This window comes from Lepisma saccharinum, chromosome 2 (assembly GCF_977018435.1).
Source record: "Lepisma saccharinum chromosome 2, izLepSacc3.1, whole genome shotgun sequence".
In the NCBI taxonomy this organism is placed as follows: Eukaryota; Metazoa; Arthropoda; class Insecta; order Zygentoma; family Lepismatidae; genus Lepisma; species Lepisma saccharinum.
Genome location: NC_139230.1, coordinates 4,647,592 through 4,675,405, shown reverse-complemented (window position 1 = coordinate 4,675,405; position 27,814 = coordinate 4,647,592). Strand labels below are relative to the sequence as shown.

General features: G+C 38.8%; 1 protein-coding gene across 3 annotated transcripts in view; it reads left to right on the top strand.

Annotated features, from left to right (window-relative positions):
- Nucleotides 1–27,814, top strand: part of LOC145983879 (adenosylhomocysteinase-like 1) — a 355,689-nt gene that overhangs the window by 3,201 nt on the left and 324,674 nt on the right. Inside the window, exon 1 of one of the 3 annotated variants that reach the window (XM_083116960.1) lies at nucleotides 3,218–3,334. The exons of the other annotated variants lie outside the window; for them this stretch is intronic. Within the exon in view, the coding sequence (XP_082973086.1) occupies nucleotides 3,332–3,334 (3 nt within the window). The 5' untranslated portion in view covers nucleotides 3,218–3,331. Of the gene's footprint in view, nucleotides 1–3,217; nucleotides 3,335–27,814 lie in introns of those variants that run through there. 3 annotated transcript variants of the gene reach the window in all.

The window sequence follows — 27,814 nt, the reverse complement described above, 5'->3', positions numbered from 1 at the left end:
GGATGCACATAGTGGTTCAATTCCACTGTAAACTGTGGGTCAATTCCCAATCAGCCTTTCTCTGCATAAAGTGGAGTTAAAAACAAAAGTAAAAGGCCCTTGGCTTAGCTTTGAAAATCAGATGATTCACGGTCTTTGTTAATTGGGAACCACTGAACTTTAGAAGTAATGTTAATATTCAATATGCATTTATGTACTTGGAATGATCAAATTTATTCAAAACGTCTACATCTCAGTACAGCTGATATGTATCTTCCTTAGGGCTCCACCTCAACAGCACACACATGGGGTGTGAATGCAATATGTTCATCACACACACATACATACTTCAACATGCAACAAGGCTATCTTTTTCCTTGTTGTTCTTTTCTGAATACTGTTCATCCACAAGAATGTATAAAGAAGCAGTATTAATGAAATAACCAGCTTTCTTCCAATTGATCTCCAGTCAAATTTCTTGTTAAAATGAAATGTCTTGTAGAAATTTTAAAGTAAGTAAAGTGTTCCCCTGTGCCTTGCACCATGCCACGAAGGCATATACGGGGTGTGGGGTTAGGGCTCCACACTTTCTTGATCTCTGCCAAGCTGGGGTGATGTGACCACCACCATGCCCCACACCACCTTTACCCCCCAGAGTTTCCTCCAGGTACCCACTTTATATGGCATTGGGTGGGCTTGAATAAGTTGAAAAAGTCCCGGGTCTCTTGCATGGTAGTCAGACACCCTAACAACTGAGCTTTTAGCAAAAATAATTTCAGTGTGTGCCAAATCGTGAGGTAAGATGTCATTTTTTGAGTATTCTTGTGTGTTAACTTTTCTTTCCTGTTAAAGGCTTGTTTGAGTTCATGATTTATATTTACTTCTTAAAACTGAAGTTCACCTTGGATACCATTAAATTGAAATGCAATGAGAAATAGTGGGAAAAAAATATCAAATTGGTATTGAGAAATGTATAAGACATGGAAATTGACTGAGAGGGGAAGAACAAGTGTTGGTATTTCATGATTTTGGCAGCATTTATGCCACATGAAGTTTACTTGCAAATTTCGGTAGAACATAATTTTAGTGGCTATGTTTCTATGGAATATAATACTGTAGGTAATATTATAATGGCATGTGACACAAATACATTCTCTAGGGCCTCCCCGATGGCGCAGTGGTAGCGTCGTCGCCTTGTAATCAAGGGGTCCCGGGTTCGATACCCGGTGGAGGCACAAGTGGTTCGGATCCCACTTTAAACTGTAGGTCCAGTCCTGATTAGCCTTACTGTGTATAAAGTGGACTTAAAACAACAACTCAACAAATACATTCTCTTCAGGAAGTGAAACTCAGCCAGCTTGGAGCTAACACTGCAGTTCAAAATTCCTAATAATTATTAGTTATGGAATGTTTTCCTACCTAGCGTCTAGTGGCACATGTAAGTGGTGGTAGAAGGATCATCTATAGAGTAAAGCAAATGGCACAATTTTCAAACAAGAATGTTCGTTGTTACCCCGATCACCATTCTTGCTGTTTGAGGATAGCATTATTCTGAAAGAGGAGCACTCATTTTCAATAGAGGAGGACTGATTACAGTGACACTACCTGATAGGGGAAGGGGATGGCCCATGGTCAGTCTATACCCTTACCCATATGCAAACAAGTGAAACTAGATTGATATATGCTCTTTCAGCCCAGATACACTTTTTCGTGTGGACTTGATGGGTATATTTAATGTTACTGTTCCCCAGAAAATATCCCCCCCCCCCCTTGTGCATTTACTGACAATTATTTGGTGGGTGCAATGCTGATGATGATATGAATACAGTTGATTGAATGGTATGCACACAATGCAGCTTTTATATTCTTTAAATGTTTCTCACAAGTGGGTCACTGGGTAAGGAAAAGATCTGGAATGAATTTTAGTGGCCCAGGATCTAGGGTAGTTCTTCTATTTTCTATATGGTTGTGTCTGCTGTTATAGAGATTATAAAATCATTGATTGAAATGACAACTTCATGCTGCCTCACAAATAGAAAACTGTAAACACAAATACACCATGATAAATTACATAGCTTTGGCCATAGAAGATAATTAACTTGGCTCTGTGGTCAGTGCACAATGAAAGAGAAATATTGTCACAAGTATAGACATTCAGAATAATGGGAATTGAGTTTTGTTAAGAACAAATACATATGGTTTGCACACAGTTGGGGGTTTTCAAGTTTGAGTGCTTACAGGAGGTACTGAAGAATATAGAAAATCAAAGTTCCGTGTGCATGTAGCACCATGCCATGGAGGCACATTTAGGGGGGGGGGTGTAGTTGGCCTTTATAGGTAATTATTATTATTTTTTCAAATTAACTATTATATTCAACCACCAAACATAATTCTGTAGCTCTTGTGAGGTTTTTCTCCATGCAATTGGACAATGGGTAGCATTTCTAACGATGTTGAAATGTTTGCCGTTTCCTATTCCTAGTTTGATCTTGTGGGTCCTCAGATGGTATAAGGCCTACGCATCTTAATTTTGCAAAGTACAAATTTCATCTTGTATGGCCTGGAGGAGATAGCTAATGGAACTGATGTGGTGTGATTTACAGATGCTACTTACATGAGTTGCTTCAAGAAAGGGATTTATTCAGAAATATTCCAAGTGTGTGGTCAAGGTTTTTTGGAGAATGTATCCACAGTGAATACACTATGGGAATGTAACAGTATGTTGGTTCCAGAAACTTGGATATTTACTTTGCTGTTGGTGCTTGTATTGTGTATTAAAGGAAGGGGGACATATTCTACATATGAGTGTAGCAACATTATTATTTTGGTTTCTTGTGAGATACATAATAGAGTGTGCAGAATGTTAATATTTATCATCTGAAATCTGGTTACTTATGCTTCTGTTATGTAGAGTGTTAGATTGAATAGTCTCATCCAAAGTTTGAATTTTATTGTTTTTGTTTTTCAATTAACCCTATTTCTTGCCAACTTAATGCTTTGGATTTCAGGGCATGGTATGAAGTTAAGGACAACATTTTTTTTTTGTATGGAGCATCTTCATGTTAAGAAGATTTGGACATTAACATAGGATAGTTAACCATTGTGCGTCCAATGTGAGAATATTTTTACTAAAATAAGTATGCATAGTTACTGTGTTGATTGATGTGGCTGTGTCCAGCAAAGTGTCAATATTGACATCAAGGGACAATTGGACCATGATTGAAAATCTGAAATGTAACATTTGTGAGTTTCTGAGGCTGTGTAACACTGATGAAATTGATTTGATAAGATAATCAAGGACTATGGAAGGCTTATATTGACACTTGGATTTTTGAAAGTTGTTCTCTTAAAAATGGTGAGTAGTAAACATTCACCTGTGTTTGTCTGATATGCATGCTTCGCTGAGCATGTTTGAGATAGCATAGGGATAGCAGTGAATGAATAGTGAACGTTTACACTAATAGAAGATGCTGATTGTTGCTGTACTGCATATAATGTAGTGTGTATTGATCTTATATAGAAGAAAAACCTGTTAAGAACTCAAGCGCTTTTGTGCATGTTTGAAATTCTTATGGCAAGTTATTGTTTGTTCTCCCTGGAAGCATTGATCACATGCATTTAATTAACCATTGTTTAAATTTTGTATAAACAAATATGCTTAGGTACTATAAAATTGTAAATCTGATCAGTCTAACTTCCAGACCATGATGTAGAACCATGTAGAGTGGTTGATAATCTTGTAGAACTATAGGCTATCCATGGATGTATTCCTGTTGTCCACTTTAATCTTGACCATCAAATCAAAATTTGATACCCTGAAATGAAATATAACGACAATTAATTTTCACAATTTTTTGAAACTATAAGGTAAACTGCCATAATATCGGATACCATCATTTCTCGTTTCGTGGGTGCTGCCATGTGCAACAATCCACTGAACTACGTTCGTTGATTGCCGCCAATACTTCATTGTGAGTGGGAACGCTGTTGAGCACACTGCGCGTGCACGATCGACGAAAACAGATATTTTCAGTTTCTGATTTTTTGGAAGCATTTCATGATCAAAAGTTTTCACTTCGAAGGTAAGGAGAAACTATAGCTTACTTATATTTCATAGAAAGATGGAATATTAGAGTATGTTGATATGCTAGTCCTATTCGGGTAAATGTCTTTGTTTGATATTAAGGTTATATTTCCCACGAGGTCGCGTTCAGCCTAATATCGGATAGGAAGGCCTGCCAAATATCGGATATCAAATTGGTCAAATTGACATTCCCCAATCCCAAATTGCGGCACAAAACATGTCAAGAGCAATCTGACTCGGAAGAATCTGACACTAGTTTGAAAATAAATAATAGGTTGCTTCTATCATGAGATGTAATTTTATTTCAAATACAATGTTAATATATATATTATATAATGTTAAATTCCTATCCGATATTAGGCATACCCACTATCCGATATTACGACGGCTTTTTTCCATTCCTCAAATTTGCATTGTTTTTTATTTTGTACTGTACAACAAATAATTTAACAATAAGGGAGATAAACACATCACAAGGCAAAAGGTAAGGTACCAATAGTTCATGTTACCAAAAATTATGCATTTCTGTTAAATTTTAGTGGGTTAATTATGGTGATTTCAAAAAGTATCCGATATTATGATACAGGTGTTCGAAAATTCACAAAATTATAGTGTTCATAAGCAGTGGCGGCGATTAGGGGGGGGGGGCGTGCCACTTTAACCCACGCACTATGCTAAACTTTATGTACCAACGGCAAGGAAACTGTTCTTGCCCCTCTATTTTTGTAACCCAATCGCCGACACTTAGTGTTGCCCACGAGACGAGACTTTGGCCTGTCTCGTCTTCTGGAGTCTCGTGGAAATGCTGTCTCGTCTCGAAAATATTCGTTTGTCTTATGACACATGGTCAATCTCGTCTCGTCTCGAATTTTTAAAAGCCTGTCCCGTGGGCAACACTACCGACACTGTTCATAAGGAATTATCACACGGACATAATTCGATGCTTTCTGTGCTTTCCGATTGGCTATCATAGGCGTAACTGGCGCGGGGTCCGGACTTCCCCTGGCAGGGGTTTCGAACCCCCTGTGCATTCTGAGGTGAGGGAGCCCGAATAATGATTACGTGTCCAACTTATCGCTACGCAAGGCGGATACAGCGAATTTGAAATCTGGGATGTGACTTCTTACTTAAGGCGAGGAGGGACAATTTCCCCTAAGTCTTTCTCGCTGGGGCAGCTGCCGATCACTGTTGCCAACTTCGCTCGGAGCCAGATCTGGCTCTTTCGTGCACTCGTTTGACTGTGAACTGTGGCACCCGCCCTCTGCCCCACCATGATGCCACCACTGACTCCGGCCCATAAAGAGCAACCTTTGCCATGAGTACATTTTGCCGTGACGTGATATTCATATATAGGCTGCGTCACCCACCCCCTCTTTCCTCCCCAGGTATTTTTATATATAGCGCTGTGGCTGAGGTGAAGATGACAATATTATTATCCGGGAATCCTTTATTTTCGATTTCATATGAACATCGTTGGATTATTGAGATGTGTGATCAAGTCTAGGCGGTGAAAACTAAGAATAAATTGCCATCAGTTTAAAGCTAACGGTAATAGCAGCGCCCCCACACCTCTGACACCTAAAATTTCCCTAGGAGGCACTTTATGCAGCCTTCGTTAATCTAGCAACTTGAAAGTCATCTTTAGCTCTATTAATGGTGAAAATGTATCTCTTTTATGCACATCAGGGTTGGAAACACTGCCAGGATGACCGTAGGAGGCAAGGAGAAAAGCATTAGGTTTATGGTACCATTATTTTATTCGTTCTCTCGGGAATATCAAACATCCAATGACGTAGAAAAGTACATGGGCGGAAAAAGGACACGTTGAACTGTGTCATAGTAGAAGGAAAAGTCGAAACTCCCATTTGATTAGCCGTAACTTGAAGTTGAATTCCCATAAGGAATACATGGGATTCTGTAAATACTTATTAATCATATGTTTCAAACATCGTGTCTAGCTTACTAATCAACTTGAAAAACAGTTTCCACTTGCAACATGGAGAGAAATTCATATACCCTCTTGCATACTAAACCCTTTTTTAAATAGCAGTGCCCAATCCGACGATATTGAAATAAATGCACAACTAGTGCGTAATTGTCCCTCCTCGCCTTAAATTTTTGTCTATCTTGATAGCATCCGTTTCGCCTCGAAGCAATTCTCCAGTTGCAGTACCAAGTGCATTTCCTTTGGGCCAAGACAACGCATGGGCCCGGATTCGGCATACTTCCTCATGGGTCGCAGTAGCCAACCCGTCGCCTGTGCCTATTCAGGAACAGGGCAATTTTCGGTTTTGAGGATTCTTTGGCAATTCCTGCCCAGCCTCTTCGGTCTTTCTGGACTAATCTCTCTTCAGGGACCACCGCAGACAAAAAGTCGTTGGCCATGCGAAAAGGTGCAGTGAGTCGGACGTAGTTTTTGGAATTTCAAGTACCTTTGCTAATCCTACTTCCCTTTGTAAATTTAGAATTGATCAGGGAACACAATTATTGTCCAGAGTAGGGGAGTCTGCATTCGAGCAGGTAGTTTCGTTATCATGGAACGCGAGGGAATCATTTTGTTGCATTAATTTGCAATGGAAAACATTTATCGATACACTGGCACATTTTACTTCTGTTTTTCATTTACGGTTTTATCTGTGTTAAAGGATATGTTGGTGTATTGATGCTAGTGGCGGAGTAACCAACTTCTCTCGGAGGGAAAGTGGGGAGTTGACCGTCTCTTTAGTTTTTAGATGCCGGAGAGAGGCGTCAGCATTTGTTGTTACGCTCACGGGCGATTTGTTGTTAGTTGGGGAAGATTGATTGAAAGATCGTTTAAAGATAGGTAAAGTTGCCAGGGGTGAAACACACCACCGTGTTTGAATATATACAGGGTGTTTCGTAAGTTCGTTTACAACGCTTGGGAGGTGATTGTACGAGTGAAAATAAGGTGGAAAGTTCATGTAACGAAATTCCAGAAACGGCTTTGTTGCCGAGTTATTGACGTTTGAAAACGTGGGAAAATGATTTTTCGAAGTGAATAATGGCAAAACGGGTGGAGAGAAGTCGTCGGTGTTGGGCGGTCCACTAAAAAATTGGGTATGCTCTTGTCAAAAAAACACGCGGCAATGTTGTGCAATGTCGGCACAAGGGATTCCCCAAAGGACGCGAACGAAGATGTTGACGGGAGTGGGGTGGGTGTGCGTTCTGCGTGAGCTGGTATCGACGAAAATTGGCATGTGTTGAATGGCACCAAAAAACGAAGAAAATTTTCTGAGCGAACGGCACCATGACGTAAAAACGACGTCCGCACTCTTCTTTTGGTACTTCTTCCACTCTTCAATGACACCATCGACAGCAATGAAATTTTCCTCTGCGCACGCCATTCTTCGTATTTTCGTGGGGGCCTGTTACCGTTTTTCCATGCACGACATTTACGTGTTTCCAAACATACACATGGCCATATCTTTTTTATTTCGCATGTTGTTGCACCCATGCCAAGCATAATTATTATTTATTTCGACTCCGCGAATCCCAAAATGAAACAAAATTCGGGGGTTCCTATTTGAAAAACACAACGTGCCCCCCAGGGGGGCCCTGTGCGGGGGCTCATTTATACGCCATTAACTTTCCCCCCCGACAAGGATCATGGTTTGTTTGGACCAAATTTTCCTCACATGCATATCACTCCCGCTATTTTCATATGTCAAGTTAAAATTAACACCCTCTATATCGGGCGGGGCCACGCAGAGGGTGCGTGGCGACCAGCCAATGACAGGAGTGCAACGTTGTACAGTTAGGAGGCTGCGGTGCGGAAGTTAAACGCCGGGTTCTATATATTTTTCTTGCGCGCAAGAAGTTTTCATAAAACTCGCCACTTTAAGGTTCATCATAAGATGGGGAAAGACATTTTGAATCTGCCTGTCCAAGTCCCATGAATTTCCGTCGCCTACAGCCGGAGTTATCGTTTCTTGAAGAAACACGGGAAACATCACCCTTCATTTCCTTCCGTCTGTTTTTTTTTCGTTGCCACCGTGTTGACGCAGCTGAGTTGTTGTGTCTAGGGAAAACTGTGGGTGTTAAATTCGTCTCGATATACACAATGACCCTTCATTGTCCTGGGCGTTCTCGAACATTGAGAGTCTGGGTCAGTTTGAGTTCAGCGTTTCCGTAGCAAGGCCGGTGTCAAATTATTTGCCTATCGTTCACTCGTGCGCCACAAAGAACAGTTGTGAGAAGATTAAATACAACCCTTTCGTGCAATAGTGTGTGTTCCGTGTGTTATTTTAATTTTAAATAATGTCACTCTCGAAACCTAGCACCAGTACAACAGGCACCAAGGGTAAAATAATACATTCACAAGGGAGAAATATTATTTTTAAAGTGTATTCGTACTTCAAGGAATTGGCGTCGGAAGAAGTTGCGTGCTAAAACAGTGTTTTTACATAGTAGAGAACTTACGGCTAAAGCGTGTGGCGTAAGTGTTCATACTGTGTCGCGTATTGTAAAACAGGGTAAAACATCTACCACAGAAATTGTGAACCCCTATTTAAATCTCCTGGGAAACATGCCAGAAAACAGAAAAGTGCTACTAGCTTAGATGACTTCGAAAAAAATGTGCTCCGTCGTACAATACTTGAAATGTATGACAACGGGGAATATCCTTCTATCAAGAAACTTGTTAAAGTGGACTTAAAACACCATCTCAATCAATCAAGAAACTTGTCTGTGTCATGAGGGAAAGAATTAATTACACTGGTTCCTCTACTAAAACGCTTTGGCTTCAAATATATATATATAAAACATCGTTGGGGTTAATTTCTGTTAGAAAGGGGTGATATAGTTGCCGCGAGAATTACATTTTTGAGAACAATGCACAACCTTAGAGAATCTGGTGATAATCGTCTCATCTTCTATCTCGATGAGACGTGGGTGAACCCAAATCATTAAAAAAAGAGACATTTGGCAAAACAGGAAGAGGTGGGCTCAGGGTTCCTGTAGGAAAAGCCGGCAGGCTTACAATTTGTCATGTTGGTTCTGCACGTACAGGGTTCATTCGCGAGAGTAAATGGGTATTCCGTTCCCGACCAGGTAACAAAAATTTAGATTATCATTCAGAAATGAATGCCAACAGTTTCAGGTACGGGTTTTTCGTATATGCTGCAGTGATATGATATTATAATCCTGTGTAGAAATATTCACTATATTATTTCACTGTACTCATATACGTATATTGTGCAATACATATATTGTGCATGCATTATCAATAGAATGGACACATCGCGAATTTTCTGTTTTTCCCTTGCGCTAACAGTTAGTTTGGCAACAGCGCAGTAGCACTGGCTTGATATTGGCTGAACTCATGTTCCTTCTAAAAGCGTACGCCGTATAATTTAGTTCAACTGCACTACCAGATATTTAGCTGGTATGAAAATTACAGCAGTTGACGTAACCCAAACATTGATGACTTGCCCCATATTTGGGGCCTCCCCTATCACGCACTGTGTGTCAGTATGAAGCCTACGCCCCATGCTTTAAAATGTACTGAAAGCTTCGTTTCTTAATCTCAGTCTGTAAATCGCGGCTTAGGTAGAGATTTGAAAATATCTGCAGAATATGGAGCATTCACTCGCAACATAGAACTTTTAGTCATACACATACACACACAGGACTTTAGCTAGGGCACGAGGGGTTAGGGAGCGGGCGCCAGTATAAAGAGGCTAGGGATGGACGATATGGAAAATTTGATATCGCGATATATCGTCACACGATACGATATCATATTTTTTCCGTATCGTGATAACGGCGATATATCGTCTCCACGATATATCACGCTAAAATATCGTGATGATATATCCCAAACACGATACATATAGCTAAATATCGTGACGATATATCGTCTAGTTGATATCGTCTGGACGATATGTTTTCAATATCGCCATATATCGTCCGGACGATGTATCGCCCAACACTAAAAGAGGCCACGGAAGATGAAGTATGTCATATATGCGGTAGGCTCCGAATTTTGGAGGGAACAGCAAGGCATTTTCTTCTCCAAAACTTTTCAAGCGGGGTGGGGGGGGGGTGTATTACGCCCCGAATCTATTGGAAATCGACGCCACTGATATACATAAACCAGTACTGACTTAGATTTGAAGTTTTATAATATAGCAATAAAAATATTGCTTTGATCATTGAAAGCTGTTACTTTACAACAGTTGGCAAATCGTTTTGGCCTGCTGGATGAAGTCGGACAGGACTCAAATAATGAGGACACTGGCTCCTCGCGGTAGGTCACGACGTCGTCTGCTATTTTCACTCCGGCTTGCTGGGCCACTTCGTCGAAAGTTGAACCTCCAACACACTGAATCGTTTATTTGAAATAGATTCTCTCTTTCATTGGCAAATTTTCAATTGCAGGATACTGAGAGTCTTCAGATCATGTGTAATTATAAGTTAATTTGATGCAAAATTATTGTTGTCATTAGGGCCCATGTAAGCAGCTGAAGAAATTCGAAGGTAAGGTGTTTCACATTCTCGATCTCTGCCTTGGATAAAGTCACGCTCTCCGAGAGTATAAACCAGGACCGCTGTTAAGAAATTGTCCTAAGTGATGTATTTTCACCCAGTCCTTACATATTTTGCTAAGTTTCGAATAGTTCAAATGTGGATAATTTCCATTTTATTAAAAAGGGTCTCCCCGATGGCGTAGTGGCAATGTCGTCGCCTTGTAATCAAGGGGTCCCGGGTTCGAAACCTGGTGGAGAGACATTGCACAGTGGTTTGGATCCCACTTTAAACTGTAGATCCAGTCCCGATAACCTATCTGTGCATAAAGTGGACTTAAAACATCAATTCCAATTTCACTTTATTAAAGACGTCTCATAAATACATCATTATTATTTATTACTACGTGAATGTTAAATTTTAAGACATACTCACACTAACATTTGCGAGTCAGTCCACATATAAGTACTATACATCAATGAATTGTCTATTATTATCATTATTTGGAAATACACTTTTCCAAAAAGATTACATGTTATGTAGACCTAAAACGCAAATTGTAACTCTCAATAAAATTACACTACTGCGGGACAACATGGAATATCTCCCAAGAAAGGAAGGATCATGTTAAGAATTACAGCCGTTACTGGTGTGAAAGTATTAAATTTTGGATCAGAGAATTTGAATTTGGGGGATTTTTATTATTCACAAGATTACAATCTATTGCCTTTTTCATTTTATTGTGCCTATTTGGACAAATTTTGGTGCCTCTTTGGGCATTTTCCCTAATTACTACCAGTTCGATCCTCGATAGAGGAACTTCTTGAACATGTAATGACTAATGGCCAGCGATGGGAATTAAGGGTGGCAAGTTTTTGTGGGAGCAAGATGACGGCTTCACTCAAGCGCTCACCAAAGAGCAGCCGAAAGGCGGGCATTGGCCCTCAAAGAACTGTCGGCTCTGCAGTCCTCCCCCCAGCAGCTAGGTATCGGTAATGCTCGGTGGGGCACAAGCTATATTTTTTCATTGCAGATGCTTGCGAAACAGAACCCTTTTTTGTGCACCTTCAACACGATCGCTTATTTTTTTATTTGTTTGATTTCGTGCGCGAGTCTTTTTTTCTCGCTTGCTTGGACTTGTGTTTTGATTCTGGATAGTATTTGAAACAAACTATATCGCTTAAAGGTAACCTATGTATGTATCATAAGGTCCCAGCCATCTTGACAGGGAAAACCTCTCTTTCGTTTTGTCTTAACAATTTTTGATGAAAGTGTCCACGTGCCAGGGAAGCATAAACTGGAGTAGGTCATTGCTCACACGCTACTCAACGGTACATCCCTATACGCAATTGATTGATTTTACTTCGCTCTTCTACCACTTCTGCCTGATCGCGAAGATGAGGATGAATGGTGATAAGATTAACGAATCGACAATCACAAACATATGGATGTCACAGCAGGAGCCCCACAGAGGATTATATTGGCTGTGAGTAAAGATGCCAGAACTTCGTTAGTCTGCAAAATGCCGTCCGGAGTGTACTACGTGAAAGAGGGATTGACATTTGGACGCCTTCCGAACCGTCACCCCTTACACCCCGTTACTATCTGTAAACCCAAAGTGAGGGATTCTACTTGATTAATTTTCCAATCATTTCAGTGGTCACAATGTATACTTCATGTTGAATTATTCCACATTCAAGCGAAGAAGTTCTGTTTTCTGTCTGAAAGCAGAAGATACAAATTCCAATACTTGTCTTGCTACCTTAACACAATTTTATACAGTTTCACATTAGTGTTAGTGAAAGTGTAGTTTTGTTTATTTTAGCAAGATAAAAATTATTTAATGTTGTTCGTTTGTCTTTGTCATTTGAGAAATGGCATGTAATGCATCCATTACGTCAATGCCTTCCTTAGATTTGTTCGGTTGTTTACGGATGGTACATGCTCAATTGAACGAATGTTCTAGTGCAGTGGTTCCCAAAGTGTGCGCCGCGGCGCCCTGGGGCACCTTGGCTGGCTTACAGGGGCGCCGCGAAATGTTCCAATGTTTTCACTGAAATGACACTTGTTAAGATATGATATAATTGTTCGAGATATGTGCTTATTTAGTAGTTTTTACATGTAAAATGTTTCTGAATTTGAAATTTTAACTAAAGGCAAGCAACCTAACCACACAAACTGAGCTTTGCAAGTGTTAGATAGGCTTACATTCTGACTTAGGGCCGAAACACTAAGGGTGCCTTGAAACGAAAAAGTTTTGGAACCCCTGTCATAGTGGATGTATTTTTGATTGAAAAACCTGTTCCACCATGCTTTTGTTGAGAAAATTAGATGCTATCTCCCTTTTCTTACTTATTTTCCCTGGACACAGCAGAGTTAATCATTTTTCCATGCAGGAGTCTTTATATCCGTCGATCGATTTATTCTATATTTGGGTTAGTGTTTCATACACCTGCTATGAGAATGGTAGCCGAAGCCTAATCGATGAACCTTGACAAGTGAAGCTGCAGTCCTCTTATTTTTTTCCCCTCCCTTGGGGTCTTTTTGCATGCGGTGAACTCAATTTTAGCTTCAAGTCGTTCAGTTTGCAGAAGGCAGAAAGTGGAGCACCTTCGGACAAAGCAGAGAAAAGGAGAGGAGCCGGGTTTATTCCTAACAAGCCTCCGAAGCTCTGCTACGGTGCAACTGACGTGTTTCCCCTTGAATTAATTGATATGTCGGCGAATTCTTTCTACAAGGTAAGGAGATGTTTTATTTAATTGAATTTCATAACACGCAATAGTCTCCGGTTCCGAGAAGATTGTTTCACGTTATCCGTTTTAGAATTCATTTTTTAAAATTAGTAACTAGAGTGCGAAAGATCGTAGATTTTTTCTGAATTAATCCAACCTCTGAACAAAAAACAAATTGTGAAACATTTTAACGCACTTCGTAACTTAGTAAAATTATGCACTATCACCTTTGCACCTGTAGAGAGAATGACTATAAAGAAACGAAATTGCACAGCTTTACTTTTATGACAAGTCTTAACACTTTGTGCTGATAACAGCAAATGTCCATTCATAGGTTACGATCATTCAGTTTCAACTTTGTGGCTTGATGACAGTTTCTCTTCACCATTCATTAATACTATCTGAACAGTTAAGACTATGTGCTTGGTTGTAAGATGCAAACTGCGGGATTTTTTTTTGCATTAAACAACGTGTGATGACGTTGTTCCACGCACAATACTGAGTTTATTTTCAATACTTCTTTATATGTACCTTCATATTTGGTAATGGCCGATTTTACCGTAACGACAAGACTGAAATCTTTACCGATTACTAACCAGTACACACAAAAATATCCGCTAATTACCGATCCAATGGCCGAATGTGTTTCAGTTTGAAATGTGGGTACCGATTCTTCTTGAGACTAAAACGCTACGTAGTTAATAACAGTGAACTCCTGAATTGATCGTATTTTACGCACACAATATTATAGATGTTACGAATTTTGATCTGGAGTCCTGTAACTCAGTCCCGATTTCATATGTGGATTTTTAGTTTATTAGGTATTGTTTATGTTACTCTACTAACATCATAGTACTCATAACTTTTAATGATGGTACTTATGGCGTATTGCCTATCTGTGACATCTGTACTGTATGTATTTAATATGCCTTATTACTGTGCGTGAAATTAGGCTATTAACGTATAGGCTATATTAAAAAAAAAACTGATGCTTATGTACACGACTGTTTCCGATTTCTTTTGCGAATTATTCCTACTATACGCCGTTTCCACCGCTAGAGTTGGGAATTTAAATGTTGAATTCCGTCACTGTGTCGTCAATGCACTCCCCAAAGATTATTAAATTGCCACATGATCAAATTCCGTACATTTCTAATTTGATATTTTCTATCGCTCTAGGGTAAAGGCGACTTTCAAAATATAGATGCTACGCATATGGGGAATTATTATTTATTAGGTGAATCCAAATTTCTTGTTTTCATTAACAATATTAGATTTAATTCTTCGTATGAAGAATTAATATAATGTATGACAATAATTTGTGTTTAATTGTTAATAATTGACATAATAATGAGTTAATATATTGGTTTAATCCACTTGCTCGTGTCATTGTAGAAGTAGCGCCTAAATTTGCTAAATATTGTTGTGTGTATTTTTATATTATTATTTTCATTGTATCATCCACATTCCATGTCAGTGGCGGCGATAATGACTTTGAGGCCTCACTGCAGAATTTTATAAGGGGCCCTATTTAAATCGAGTTTTACAAATTTTACATGTACGTTGCAGTTGGTAAGACTTTTACACCTTAAATATATATTGACAAGCATTCAACAATCAGAATGACACTTAGAAGAAAACGAAAAAAATAAGTAGTCTAATAATGCTGTATTAATAATAATATTTTATTTTAAATTTAGGTACCAGCCTATTTACTAGATAGAGCCTATATTATTATTATTGCCAATAATAATTAATTATTATTATTAGTAGTAGTACTAGTATCAAAGACATTATCCTCGAAAATTACTCAAAAAGGTGGTAGAAGTTGGTGCTATAGCATTTGTGTTGAATTCATTGTAGCGCAGCTGCCAATATCATCAGCCTATATAGAGCGAAAGCCATATGTGAGGTTCTTGAAACTTCGGGCAGCATTATACTGTATTCCTTTGTTACCTCCCCCTTTTTTCCTGTCAGTTCACTAGCGTAACCATAGCATTTTGTTGGTCCACTTTGTCTTCCAATTTCGTGGAATTCCAGTAGTAGAGCTCTGTACCGGAGATATTCCGCTCCAGCAGGTTTTCCAGCCTTCCAGGGTGCAAGGAGCATAGGAGCGTGAGAGTGGCCTCTGACTTCAGGCGTCTCCGCCTTCATTTGAAACAACTTTGGAGCGTTGTTCGCTATACTGGTTGCATTTCCAGCTGGCGGCTGGTGGGAAACAGCGATCAGTTGATTTCTCTTCGACTGACGTCGGGCATTTTCGTGTCGCAAGGCACCGAAAGTTTTTGGCGGGACGAAACAAATGAGCGTTGGATACACAGCATGTTGACAAACGTACTGTAAAGCCGGGGGGAGTTGATCAGCGCAGTTACTGGATAGACGCTGTACAGTGTCTCTCAAAAGTTTTAGGACAACGACATTTTAAACTAGGCAACCCAATTTACACAAGCCGTTGGTGGGTTGCGTGCAGAGTTAGGCTCAATTTCAGGGTTGCCACATGCACAATAGATATTTATAAAATACGCGAAAGAAATATAAACAAGTATTATTGTATAAAATTATTAAAAATATCACTATTATATCGCAAATGACAAAATTCTTTCTGAAAGAAAAAAATAGTTTTTCTAGTATTTCATCGCTGATGAGTCTACAGTAAGGAAAAGAGGTGAGAGGAAACGAAAGGTTACAAAGGAGAGGAGAAGAGGAAAAGTAGAGGAGAGAAGAAAGATAGGATAGACGAGGAGAGGAGATGTAGTGAGGAGAATGGAAAAAGATTCGAGGAGAGATGAGGAAAAAAGAACAAAGAAGAGAAAAGAGGAGGAAAACGAGAGGAGAGGAGAGGAGAAGAGGAGACGAGAAGGGGGAAGTGGAGGGTAGAGTAAAGGAGAGAAAAAGAGAAGAACGAAAAAAAGAGAGAATAGCGCAGTGGAGTCGGAAATCTAAGACAGGAAAGGAGATAGGAGGAGTGGAGAAGAGTGGGATGGAGATAAGATGCGAGAAAAGTAGGGAAGGCGATATGAGATAAAAGCAGAACGGAAAGAGGGGAGAGAAGAAGGAGATGGAACTGGAGAGAAGAGGTAGTTGCAGAAAATATCGTCTGAGCGTCAAGAATGCATGCATTGGTCAAATTATCGACATGAAACATTCAATAACATTTTGAAATGTATTGGAGAATATATTAGATCGGTGCGAAATGCCTTTTGGCTGAGTTCAGAGCAAATTAAAATCGTCCATGTAAGATCTTTGATTTTACCTGCGATTACACCACTAAAAAAATGAACGTAATTTTTAATATTTATAAGAATTATTCAATTTTTCTCCACTTCTCGGTTCGTTGAAATGGAGATTTTGTAATTCAATATTTCCCCTCCCCCCCATCGTTAATTCTAAACTGAATCATTCCGTTTCACACGGCGTGGACAATGAACACAATGGGATATGTCTAAAACTTACGAAAATTTTCTGCCACCGGAAGGGTTTGAACCTACGACCATCAGATTGACAATCCTGAACGGTAGCCACTACCCTACAAGCTTTAGCTCATTAAACCAGGTAGAAGAACCATTACACCACGCCTTTACCTTCGAATGAAACAACAATTTTTTTTAAGTATTCTGTCCCTCCAATATTGTAAATGTCGTTTGGTATACGTGTAGTTGAACTTTTACTTTAATTTTGATTTGCTTTCTTGTAGTATAACCGATATCTTCGAGAAATAATTTTCGAAGTGATTAAAAACGAGAATATTGGTAGTTGTGAAAATGCGAGTTATTTCTTCTAACTTATTATTGTGATTAGACATTACTAATGGAAAATATCTAGAGGCTTGAACATTACAGGACGATGGTCTTTTCTTGTGATACTGTAACAGACAAAATGCTTGTTTACTGATGCAAGTCTTGTGTCGAGAACAGTCTTATGAAATGTATTTGCTGTTGCGTAAGATAACACGAAATAATTACACCGTCTACGAACTACCAAATCTGTGCAACGTTATACGTAAACAGGCGGAAAATTTTATTCATAAAATCACTTCACATTTGACAGTGTTAGTCAAGAGAGACTCGTGGGACACTGTGTTAAGGTGTTGGACTAAATCCTTCTAATTTTTCTTCCTCGAAGAACAACAGTTCTTATTTCTTTTAAATGCTTACACTTTCCTTTAATTGGGTTAAAAATAAATAAGAATGTTGCTTGCATTTCTGTCATTGACGTAGACCAGAGAGAGAGACAGACAGACAGACAGACAGATATTACAAAATAGTTCAAATAGTGCGAGCGCCATTAAAAGGTCACGATAATTCTATGTTGCGTACTTAGAATTATTCATACAATAAAGAACATGTCTAATTGTGAGTTAGATTGCAGTTCGAAAAAGTCGGGACAGGGATTGAAAGTAACGCACTGTCCTGACTAAATCGGTGAATCGGACGTCTGGTAACATTGCACCAATGATTATAAAACTAAAACCACCTAATATTGCAGCTTGAAGACTTTTGCGCAAGAAACAGATTCATTTATACAAAAGCAAAATTGAAATTTTACACATTTCAAAAATCGACGATGGTTTTTTCGTATTTATTTATTTATAGGTTCACATTTAAATATTTTAGAGTTCGAGGGGGATGCATGGCCCACATGGCCCCTCCCCTGGGTACTGACCTTACGTAGACAGTGGAAGAGAAATTTTGGAGAAACTTTCTATTAAATTTAGTATTTACATTCACCTTATGCTCAGATAGGTTAAACCGTTTATTGACAATCGTGAACTTTTCGTTTAATAGATAATATTTGGTTTTAATCGACGGGAGAACATTGGTCGAATTTCATTTCTGCTCTTTTGAGAGAATATATACTTCTACAATAGCAATCGCGTTCGGAAACCGTGAAAAAATTACTTGGTTTTCAAAGGCAGACAAGCTTGGTAGTCTAGCTTGCTCGCGATCAAAGTGACTCACTCACGGTATTCAAGGCCACTTCTTATCGCAAAACACTGCTTCGATGCACAGTGTCTGCACCGAGCACGTTACAAGTGACCAGAGTCGAATTTTAAAGAGAATCTGAAGAATGGTAGATGTCATCAGAGGCGGCTAGGTAGGCACCAGCTCAACATGCAATAGTTTAAGTGATAATATCTGACAAACAAAAAACCGTATTGAATAATTATTGGGATAGTATACGTGTATCCGCTCCTTTTTAACAATGTAAGCTCGAAGACAATCTGTATTCCATTCATTTATATTGGCAACTTGGTCAACCGGAGGTTATTTTATCGCCTTCGATAATCGAATTGTCTGATCGATTATTTTTTGTTTACCCAGGAACATGCCCCATAGGACATTTCCGAGACCGGGTTACGCTACTCACTCGTAGCTCCCCGATTTCTTCACGATGGTGGGTTGCCACCGGTCCCATACACAGGCCGAGAACCTAGAGAGTGAGCATAGGCGGACTCGAATCCATGCCGTCCTGCAGTCGGAGGTCACGGAGGAGAACTTTTCTTATTTTACCTTTGGCTAATCGCGACGATGAGGATGAATAATGAATAGAAAAATAAAGAAGGACACGCACAAAGTAGAGTACGATCTTCAACCTCTTAGGTGACGAGTTCAAGCCTTAATATGAGGATTTCAACCTTAGACGACCTCAATTTCAAAATTATAAACAAAATGCCTACTTACACTAAACTTCTCATCAAGGCCAAAATAGTTTGTAACTGTGAAACTACCCCTGAATACAAATTGACATTTTTTCCATGTGAGTAAGAATTAAATGTGTGGCATACAGAGACAGATGATACCTTTTGAGAAACAATTAACTATACCCTGCCATCTCTGGAGCAAAGCCGCGCATAGCGGAAGACAAGTGAAGAGAGGGGAGAGGGGATCGAGTGGACAGAGTGAATCAGTGCACGCTGCTGGGAAGGCTGGTAACTGCAGTGGCTTTCCTCCCTCTACGCAATCCCATTCCTCTCACGTGTTCATCGCTGCTCAAATACTTGTTTTCGTTCACCTGCTCCAGAGAGAAGTGGGACAGAGTGTAGTTCGCATACATGTAGCAAGTAAAGAACTTATCCCAAAATGAAAATTCCACATAGTTTTAAAACGTTTGTTTAAGCAATGAATAACTGGAAACGGATCACACATAATTCCCTTGCCAAAATCTGGTGGTCGAAAATTAATTTCATGACATTTCATATCTATTCACCATATTCCAAGTTATAAGGAACTATTTTGTAGATGTTCATGAAATCGTTATAAAATTTCAAATAAAATATATTCACAAGCTTAGATATACTAATACGAAGAAAGAAATTCAGAGTTAAATTTCAAATGCATGTGTATAAAGTAATTCTAGAAGTACGGAGCTATATCTGAGTATTTAACTTCTTTTTTGCAGATAACGTTTACAATATTGAGGCGACAGAATAATTAGGAACAGTAGCTCCAAGAAAACAAAGAGCGTAGTGTATTGGTTAGAGTTCTTGAAAGCATTGCGGTCCCACGTTCGATCCTCCATACTAGATGTTCCTTAAAAAAGAATCCCTTCCATTAACAAGAGCATGGTAACATTATTTGTAATAGCAGTATATAGTGGCTACATTGTTCTGCATATGAATTTATAAAAAAAATAAACAAATAAATGAATTGACACACGTTCAACGGGATATTTTTATATATAAGATCATGAATTATGATACTCTAACGATAATTGTGTACTGCTTCAAAGACATTGACAAATATTAATGAAATAACTATTTATATGTGTGGCAATTCAGGACATGCTAATTTTCCCACTTTTCCCACTTGAGTTCAATGAAAGGATGCAAGGATGTGTAAAAATTTCAATTTTGCTTTTGTATAAATGAATCTGTTTCTTGCGCAAAAGTCTTCAAGCTGCAATATTAGGTGGTTTTAGTTTTATAATCATTGGTGCAATGTTACCAGACGTCCGATTCACCGATTTAGTCAGGACAGTGCGTTACTTTCAATCCCTGTCCCGACTTTTTCGAACTGCAATCTAACTCACAATTAGACATGTTCTTTATTGTATGAATAATTCTAAGTACGCAACATAGAATTATCGTGACCTTTTAATGGCGCTCGCACTATTTGAACTATTTTGTAATATCTGTCTGTCTGTCTGTCTGTCTCTCTCTCTGGTCTACGTCAATGACAGAAATGCAAGCAACATTCTTATTTATTTTTAACCCAATTAAAGGAAAGTGTAAGCATTTAAAAGAAATAAGAACTGTTGTTCTTCGAGGAAGAAAAATTAGAAGGATTTAGTCCAACACCTTAACACAGTGTCCCACGAGTCTCTCTTGACTAACACTGTCAAATGTGAAGTGATTTTATGAATAAAATTTTCCGCCTGTTTACGTATAACGTTGCACAGATTTGGTAGTTCGTAGACGGTGTAATTATTTCGTGTTATCTTACGCAACAGCAAATACATTTCATAAGACTGTTCTCGACACAAGACTTGCATCAGTAAACAAGCATTTTGTCTGTTACAGTATCACAAGAAAAGACCATCGTCCTGTAATGTTCAAGCCTCTAGATATTTTCCATTAGTAATGTCTAATCACAATAATAAGTTAGAAGAAATAACTCGCATTTTCACAACTACCAATATTCTCGTTTTTAATCACTTCGAAAATTATTTCTCGAAGATATCGGTTATACTACAAGAAAGCAAATCAAAATTAAAGTAAAAGTTCAACTACACGTATACCAAACGACATTTACAATATTGGAGGGACAGAATACTTAAAAAAAATTGTTGTTTCATTCGAAGGTAAAGGCGTGGTGTAATGGTTCTTCTACCTGGTTTAATGAGCTAAAGCTTGTAGGGTAGTGGCTACCGTTCAGGATTGTCAATCTGATGGTCGTAGGTTCAAACCCTTCCGGTGGCAGAAAATTTTCGTAAGTTTTAGACATATCCCATTGTGTTCATTGTCCACGCCGTGTGAAACGGAATGATTCAGTTTAGAATTAACGATGGGGGGGAGGGGAAATATTGAATTACAAAATCTCCATTTCAACGAACCGAGAAGTGGAGAAAAATTGAATAATTCTTATAAATATTAAAAATTACGTTCATTTTTTTAGTGGTGTAATCGCAGGTAAAATCAAAGATCTTACATGGACGATTTTAATTTGCTCTGAACTCAGCCAAAAGGCATTTCGCACCGATCTAATATATTCTCCAATACATTTCAAAATGTTATTGAATGTTTCATGTCGATAATTTGACCAATGCATGCATTCTTGACGCTCAGACGATATTTTCTGCAACTACCTCTTCTCTCCAGTTCCATCTCCTTCTTCTCTCCCCTCTTTCCGTTCTGCTTTTATCTCATATCGCCTTCCCTACTTTTCTCGCATCTTATCTCCATCCCACTCTTCTCCACTCCTCCTATCTCCTTTCCTGTCTTAGATTTCCGACTCCACTGCGCTATTCTCTCTTTTTTTCGTTCTTCTCTTTTTCTCTCCTTTACTCTACCCTCCACTTCCCTCTTCTCGTCTCCTCTTCTCCTCTCCTCTCCTCTCCTCTCGTTTTCCTCCTCTTTTCTCTTCTTTGTTCTTTTTTCCTCATCTCTCCTCGAATCTTTTTCCATTCTCCTCACTACATCTCCTCTCCTCGTCTATCCTATCTTTCTTCTCTCCTCTACTTTTCCTCTTCTCCTCTCCTTTGTAACCTTTCGTTTCCTCTCACCTCTTTTCCTTACTGTAGACTCATCAGCGATGAAATACTAGAAAACCTATTTTTTTCTTTCAGAAAGAATTTTGTCATTTGCGATATAATAGTGATATTTTTAATAATTTTATACAATAATACTTGTTTATATTTCTTTCGCGTATTTTATAAATATCTATTGTGCATGTGGCAACCCTGAAATTGAGCCTAACTCTGCACGCAACCCACCAACGGCTTGTGTAATTTGGGTTGCCTAGTTTAAAATGTCGTTGTCCTAAAACTTTTGAGAGACACTGTACAATAGTTCACAAAGCACGGGAAATTAGTACACAAAACACCCAAACACTACAAGGAAGCTAATAAAAACAACTGACAAAAGTAGACGTACAATTGGCAACGTTGTGACGGGAAAGCGATGTTACCCCTACAGCTTTTACTTCGCAAGTGAGGTTGTTGACACTCATCGAGCCCCACACCCCCGAAGACGATTAGTGGACAGATGGAGCTATGTACGTCAGCCGTCAGTTGAGCCTGCGATCAGTATAGTCACGATTTCACCTATCTCCTACACCATCTCTTGAGTTTTTAGAACAACCCGCAGTGGAATGAAGATAGGGAGTGTTTAAGCATTGAACAAGTGTTTATTTGTAGAGAGGTATACAGTTCAAGGGAGTGTTTAAGCATTGAACAGGTGCTAATTTGTGGATAGGCATACAGTTCAGGACAGCTCGTACACATTTTGTTATCATTTGTATGTTGTACGTGCAGGATGCAAGAAAAATATTCAAACTTCATCATGTAGCCTACCACAGCCTTCCACTTAGGGCTTTATCCAGAACTTTCCACCCGAGAAGGGTAGGGGGATCGCCGGGAGTGTATGGTGTTGAGATCGTGTTTAGGTTCCCTTACTTTGCATCTGTAAGTAATATCGATATCTTATTCTGCTGTGTTCAGTGGTGTTCGCAGGAATTTCGTAATGACATCCGCCAGTCCACCTGGGCACTCCGCTGCCATGCTTACATAAGCAACGGGAGCAAGTTCTCACAGTAGAGCCAAATGGTGAGAATACAGGGTCGCTACTCACCGGAAAATCCTTGAATTCCGGGAATTATGCGTGAATTAATGGCTCCGGGAATTCTGCGTGAATTTTCCTCCGTAGACGTGAAAAATTTCTACTTTTATTAATCCAAATCCCATTGAATTAATACATACATATAAATGATCTTGGGCAAGTTTTCACAGTTTAGCTTCTATTTTTATCGAGGAACGAAAAGAAAGCTTCTTGGAAAATAAGACTTCTCTCAATCCCTTTACTTTGTTAGTGTCCTTAGCAGAACAACCTATGTGACAGACAAAAGATTATTGTAAGATAAGATATCTTGAAGTTGATTAGGTACATTTGAGTTTGAAATTCATGTATAATTAACAGTTCTTCCTAGGTTAATTAATTCCGTAATATTTGTGATTTGTAGATGTATTTCGAGTCTGAGTACGTGAAATGGCAAAAATGTCAACTCCACACCTTAAGTTAAACATTTTAAATATACAGGGTGTCCATAAAGTCTCACCCCACCCTGGGTATTGTGAGAACGGCTGTAAATAGGAAGAAATGGCAAAACCCGGGACCCCATTATAAGAAGGCGACGGCGCTACCACTACGCCATCGGGGAGGCATTTTATATTGTTAATATGTTTGTTGTGTATGTATGTGGATGGCGAGAGGCCATAATACGTAAGGTTGAAATAGAGTTTGAAATTCATGTATAATTAACAGTTCTTCCTAGGTTAATTAATTCCGTAATATTTGTGATTTGTAGATGTATTTCGAGTCTGAGTACGTGAAATGGCAAAAATGTCAACTCCACACCTTAAGTTAAACATTTTAAATATACAGGGTGTCCATAAAGTCTCACCCCACCCTGGGTATTGTGAGAACGGCTGTAAATAGGAAGAAATGGCAAAACCCGGGACCCCATTATAAGAAGGCGACGGCGCTACCACTACGCCATCGGGGAGGCATTTTATATTGTTAATATGTTTGTTGTGTATGTATGTGGATGGCGAGAGGCCATAATACTTAAGGTTGAAATAGAGAAAACATCTGCTTGTACCCTTCAATTTTTGGAAAGTTCACCTTGTAAACCTACACTTCCATTTTATAATGGTCCTAGAGTGGCCACTCCGGAAGGGGACAGTAGTGGAACGTACAGTAAATTTCAAAGATTGGTTTCTTGTTTTGACAATGCTAGTTTTGAAAATTGAAATAAAACCGTCAGTAAAACAGAGGGTACCTCCGTAACAACCCCAGTACAAAACCATCCCGTGTAATCTCTAAGGATGTAAAAGGAAAGCGAAGGAAGATGGTGAGGGACAATTAGAGTCCACATATCTTTGAATTTGACTGTAACTCTCTGAGAATGATCTGTGTTTCATTATAAACGGAAAGGTCTTTTATGCGACGGGTTCCGCTGCGGACCTTGAAACAACGGGTGTTACGCGCTGTTCTCAAGACCGTTGTAAGCGGGCGAGACGCCAGGCTAATTTTGACTAACTGCCCGGCTAACTTAATCTGATGAATTGATATGAACCGAAATGGAAAAATGACATTAGGAGTTTTCCAAGTAACACTATTTGTACGAACGATGCACAGCCTTGTCTGCGAAGAACGTAAGGACACTGAGGAAAGTTTGTACACAATCTCCTGCATGGAGTAGACATCGTGGTGATGTTCAAACCACATTTTTCTGTAGAGTTTGCGAGTGAAAACTTATTTGATAGGACGTTGAATGGACTCAAGAATCCTTGAGATATACTGCCGCAGGTATCGAATGTATCGAGCCCCACTGCAGCTGCGCATGTTGTTTTGTAATATGAAAGAATAAATATGTAATTTCAATATTGATATCGGATCCACTGTAACTCTTCAGCCTCGAATACCAGCAACGAGTTGGTATTCGAGCCGCCATCATGGCGGAGTGGTTTGCACAGCGGGTCCCGAGTTCGAATCTTGGTCTGGACATGGGTGTTCTTTGTGAATATCCCTTTATCAATTTCATCATATCATCACTCATCTTCGCGATTGGCCAAAAATCGATTCCGGATAAGCAAATAACGTGAAAGGCATAAATACAGTTGTTGCATATACTCACTCGTATATACTATATATTTCAAGCACATTCCACCCTTACCAAAACGTATATGAAAAGTCATGAATATCTTACTCCGAATTAACGGTGATAGAGTGAAGGAAGTGAGGAATGTAAAGGATTACATTTACAAAGAACAACAATTTTGTATTATTTCTGTATTTTTTATAATAGTTGAATATTTCCCCACACGGGAAAAATACGTACTCATACACATAAACGTACAACTTTTTTCTCTTGCCTGAAAATCCGCATCTGGCATTTCCGCTTGACATTTTTTAAATGCAATTGTAAGTATTAATTTTCTTATCTATAAATACGCATACAAAATTTGAACAATACAAAGATATTATTTAATCCTATTCCATAGTGCACAAATGTTTCGTTCTGCCATCTACACGTCGTGAACGAAAAACACTGCAGTGTCGTTGAAAGCAAATTATGATCGTAGATGGCTGAAGGGAAAATTTTTCCACCTGTACTTTTTTCATATTTTCTTCAGATATTTTCACTCGGTATCCGACAAGATGGAACATAGGGATTTATCGCAATATATATACAGGGTGACTGGTAATTAGATGTATTCCCTGAAAGGGGTTAAAGTAGAGACAATTTGCAATAAATTTGACCATATGATACCCCGTCCGAAAATTAGTAGTTTTCGAGATAATCGAATTTCAATTGTTTTTTTTAAAATGACAATTTTCCACATAAAAAGATGAATTGAGAAAAAACTGCTTGAACTTATTTCACCATTTTCTGATAGCTAATAAATAAGTGGTTCATTAAAAAAAAAGTTTTTCCCAAATAACAATCACATGTAAGTAACGGGTGGGTCTAAACTTACCAGTAATGATAAAAGAATGCACTCTTAGTTTACTTGGCAACATATTAATAACAAAAATGGTATGACACGAAGCGTACAAATTACTTAAATTACTTCCTTGTGACATCTGCTATCCAGCAAGGTACAAATGTTGCCAACATTCACATTTATGTACAAGAAATAATACTTCATTCATCTTCATATGAATGGAATCAATGAACAATACAATTAAAGAACATTACACGTCTTGCTCAAAGTGGGCACCTCCGTTACGATTGCAGGCACGCAGGTTTTTACGGACATTTGGTCTCTTAACTCGTGATGTGATGGTGTCCTTGATGTGTTGACCAGCTGTTAAGATCCTCTCCCTGAGCTCTTATTGCGAGTTTACCGGTGTCTTGTCATGTGGCTCCAAATGTAAAAGTCGCAAGGCGTCAAATCGATCGGGGGATCGAGCTGGGTAGTCATCATGCTGATAAATCATGTCACGTCTTGTAGCTAGAGGCACATCCTCCAACAACATTGCCATCCCGTTCCTCAGAAAATGTTCATAAGTGATACCATTTAAGATTTTGGGCAGGAAAAATGACTCGATCAAATGATTGTTGATGACGCCCATCCATACTTCTGCCCGGGCGTGCGACAGTGGCTGGATGACAATTACCCAAGGAAATGGATTGGCCGAGGCAGCCCGATTCCCTGGCCGGCTCGATCCCCCGATTTGACGCCTTGTGACTTCTACATTTGGAGCCACATGAAAGAATTAGTTTACAAGACACCGGTAAACTCGCAATAAGAGCTCAGGGAGAGGATCTTAACAGCTGGTCAACACATCAAGGACACCATCACATCACGAGTTAAGAGACCAAATGTCCGTAAAAACCTGCGTGCCTGCATTCGTAACGGAGGTGTCCACTTTGAGCAAGACGTGTAATGTTCTTTAATTGTATTGTTCATTGATTCCATTCACATGAAGATGAATGAAGTATTATTTCTTGTACACAAATGTGAATGTTAGCAACATTTGTACCTTGTTGGATAGCAGATGACACAAGGAAGTAATTTAAGTAATTTGTACGCTTCGTGTCATAACATTTTTGTTATTAATACATTGCCAAGTAAACTAAGAGTGCATTTTTTTTATCATCACTTGTAAGTTTAGACCCACCCGGTACTTACATGTGATTGTTATTTGGAAGAAACGTTTTTTTCAACGAACCACTTATTTGTTAGCTATCAGAAAACGCTGAAATAAGTTCCATACAATGAGCAGTTTTTTCTCAATTCATCTTTTTATGTGGAAAATTGTCATTTTTGAAAAAAACAATAGAAATTCGATTATCTCGAAAACTACTAATTTTCGGACGGGGTATCATGTGGTCAAATTTATTGCAAATTGTCTCTACTTTAACCCCTTTCAGGGAATATATCTAATTACCAGTCACCCTGTATGTATATATATATATATATATATATATATATATATATATATATATATATATAATATGTGTGGGTGTGTGTGTGTGTGTGTGTGTGTACATACACATACACCTACTCAGATCCTGTTACCAAATATAAAGGAATAACTGATCAGTAAAACATATTTTTCATATATCGTAAACATTATACCTAGGTAGAAACGGGCGAAGTAGAAATATGAGGAAGTACATGAGCACAAAGCCACATTAAAACTTCTATACGTAAGTAATAACTATATAAACAGTGGCGTGCCCAGGATTTTCGAAAGGGAGGGGTTATGTACACTTTTTCTGGTAGTCATCCCTCATTTTGCCATATTTTCCTACGTTTGACGTTCCTTTTTTCTAGGAATATTGGGCCAAAGGGGGGATATAACCCC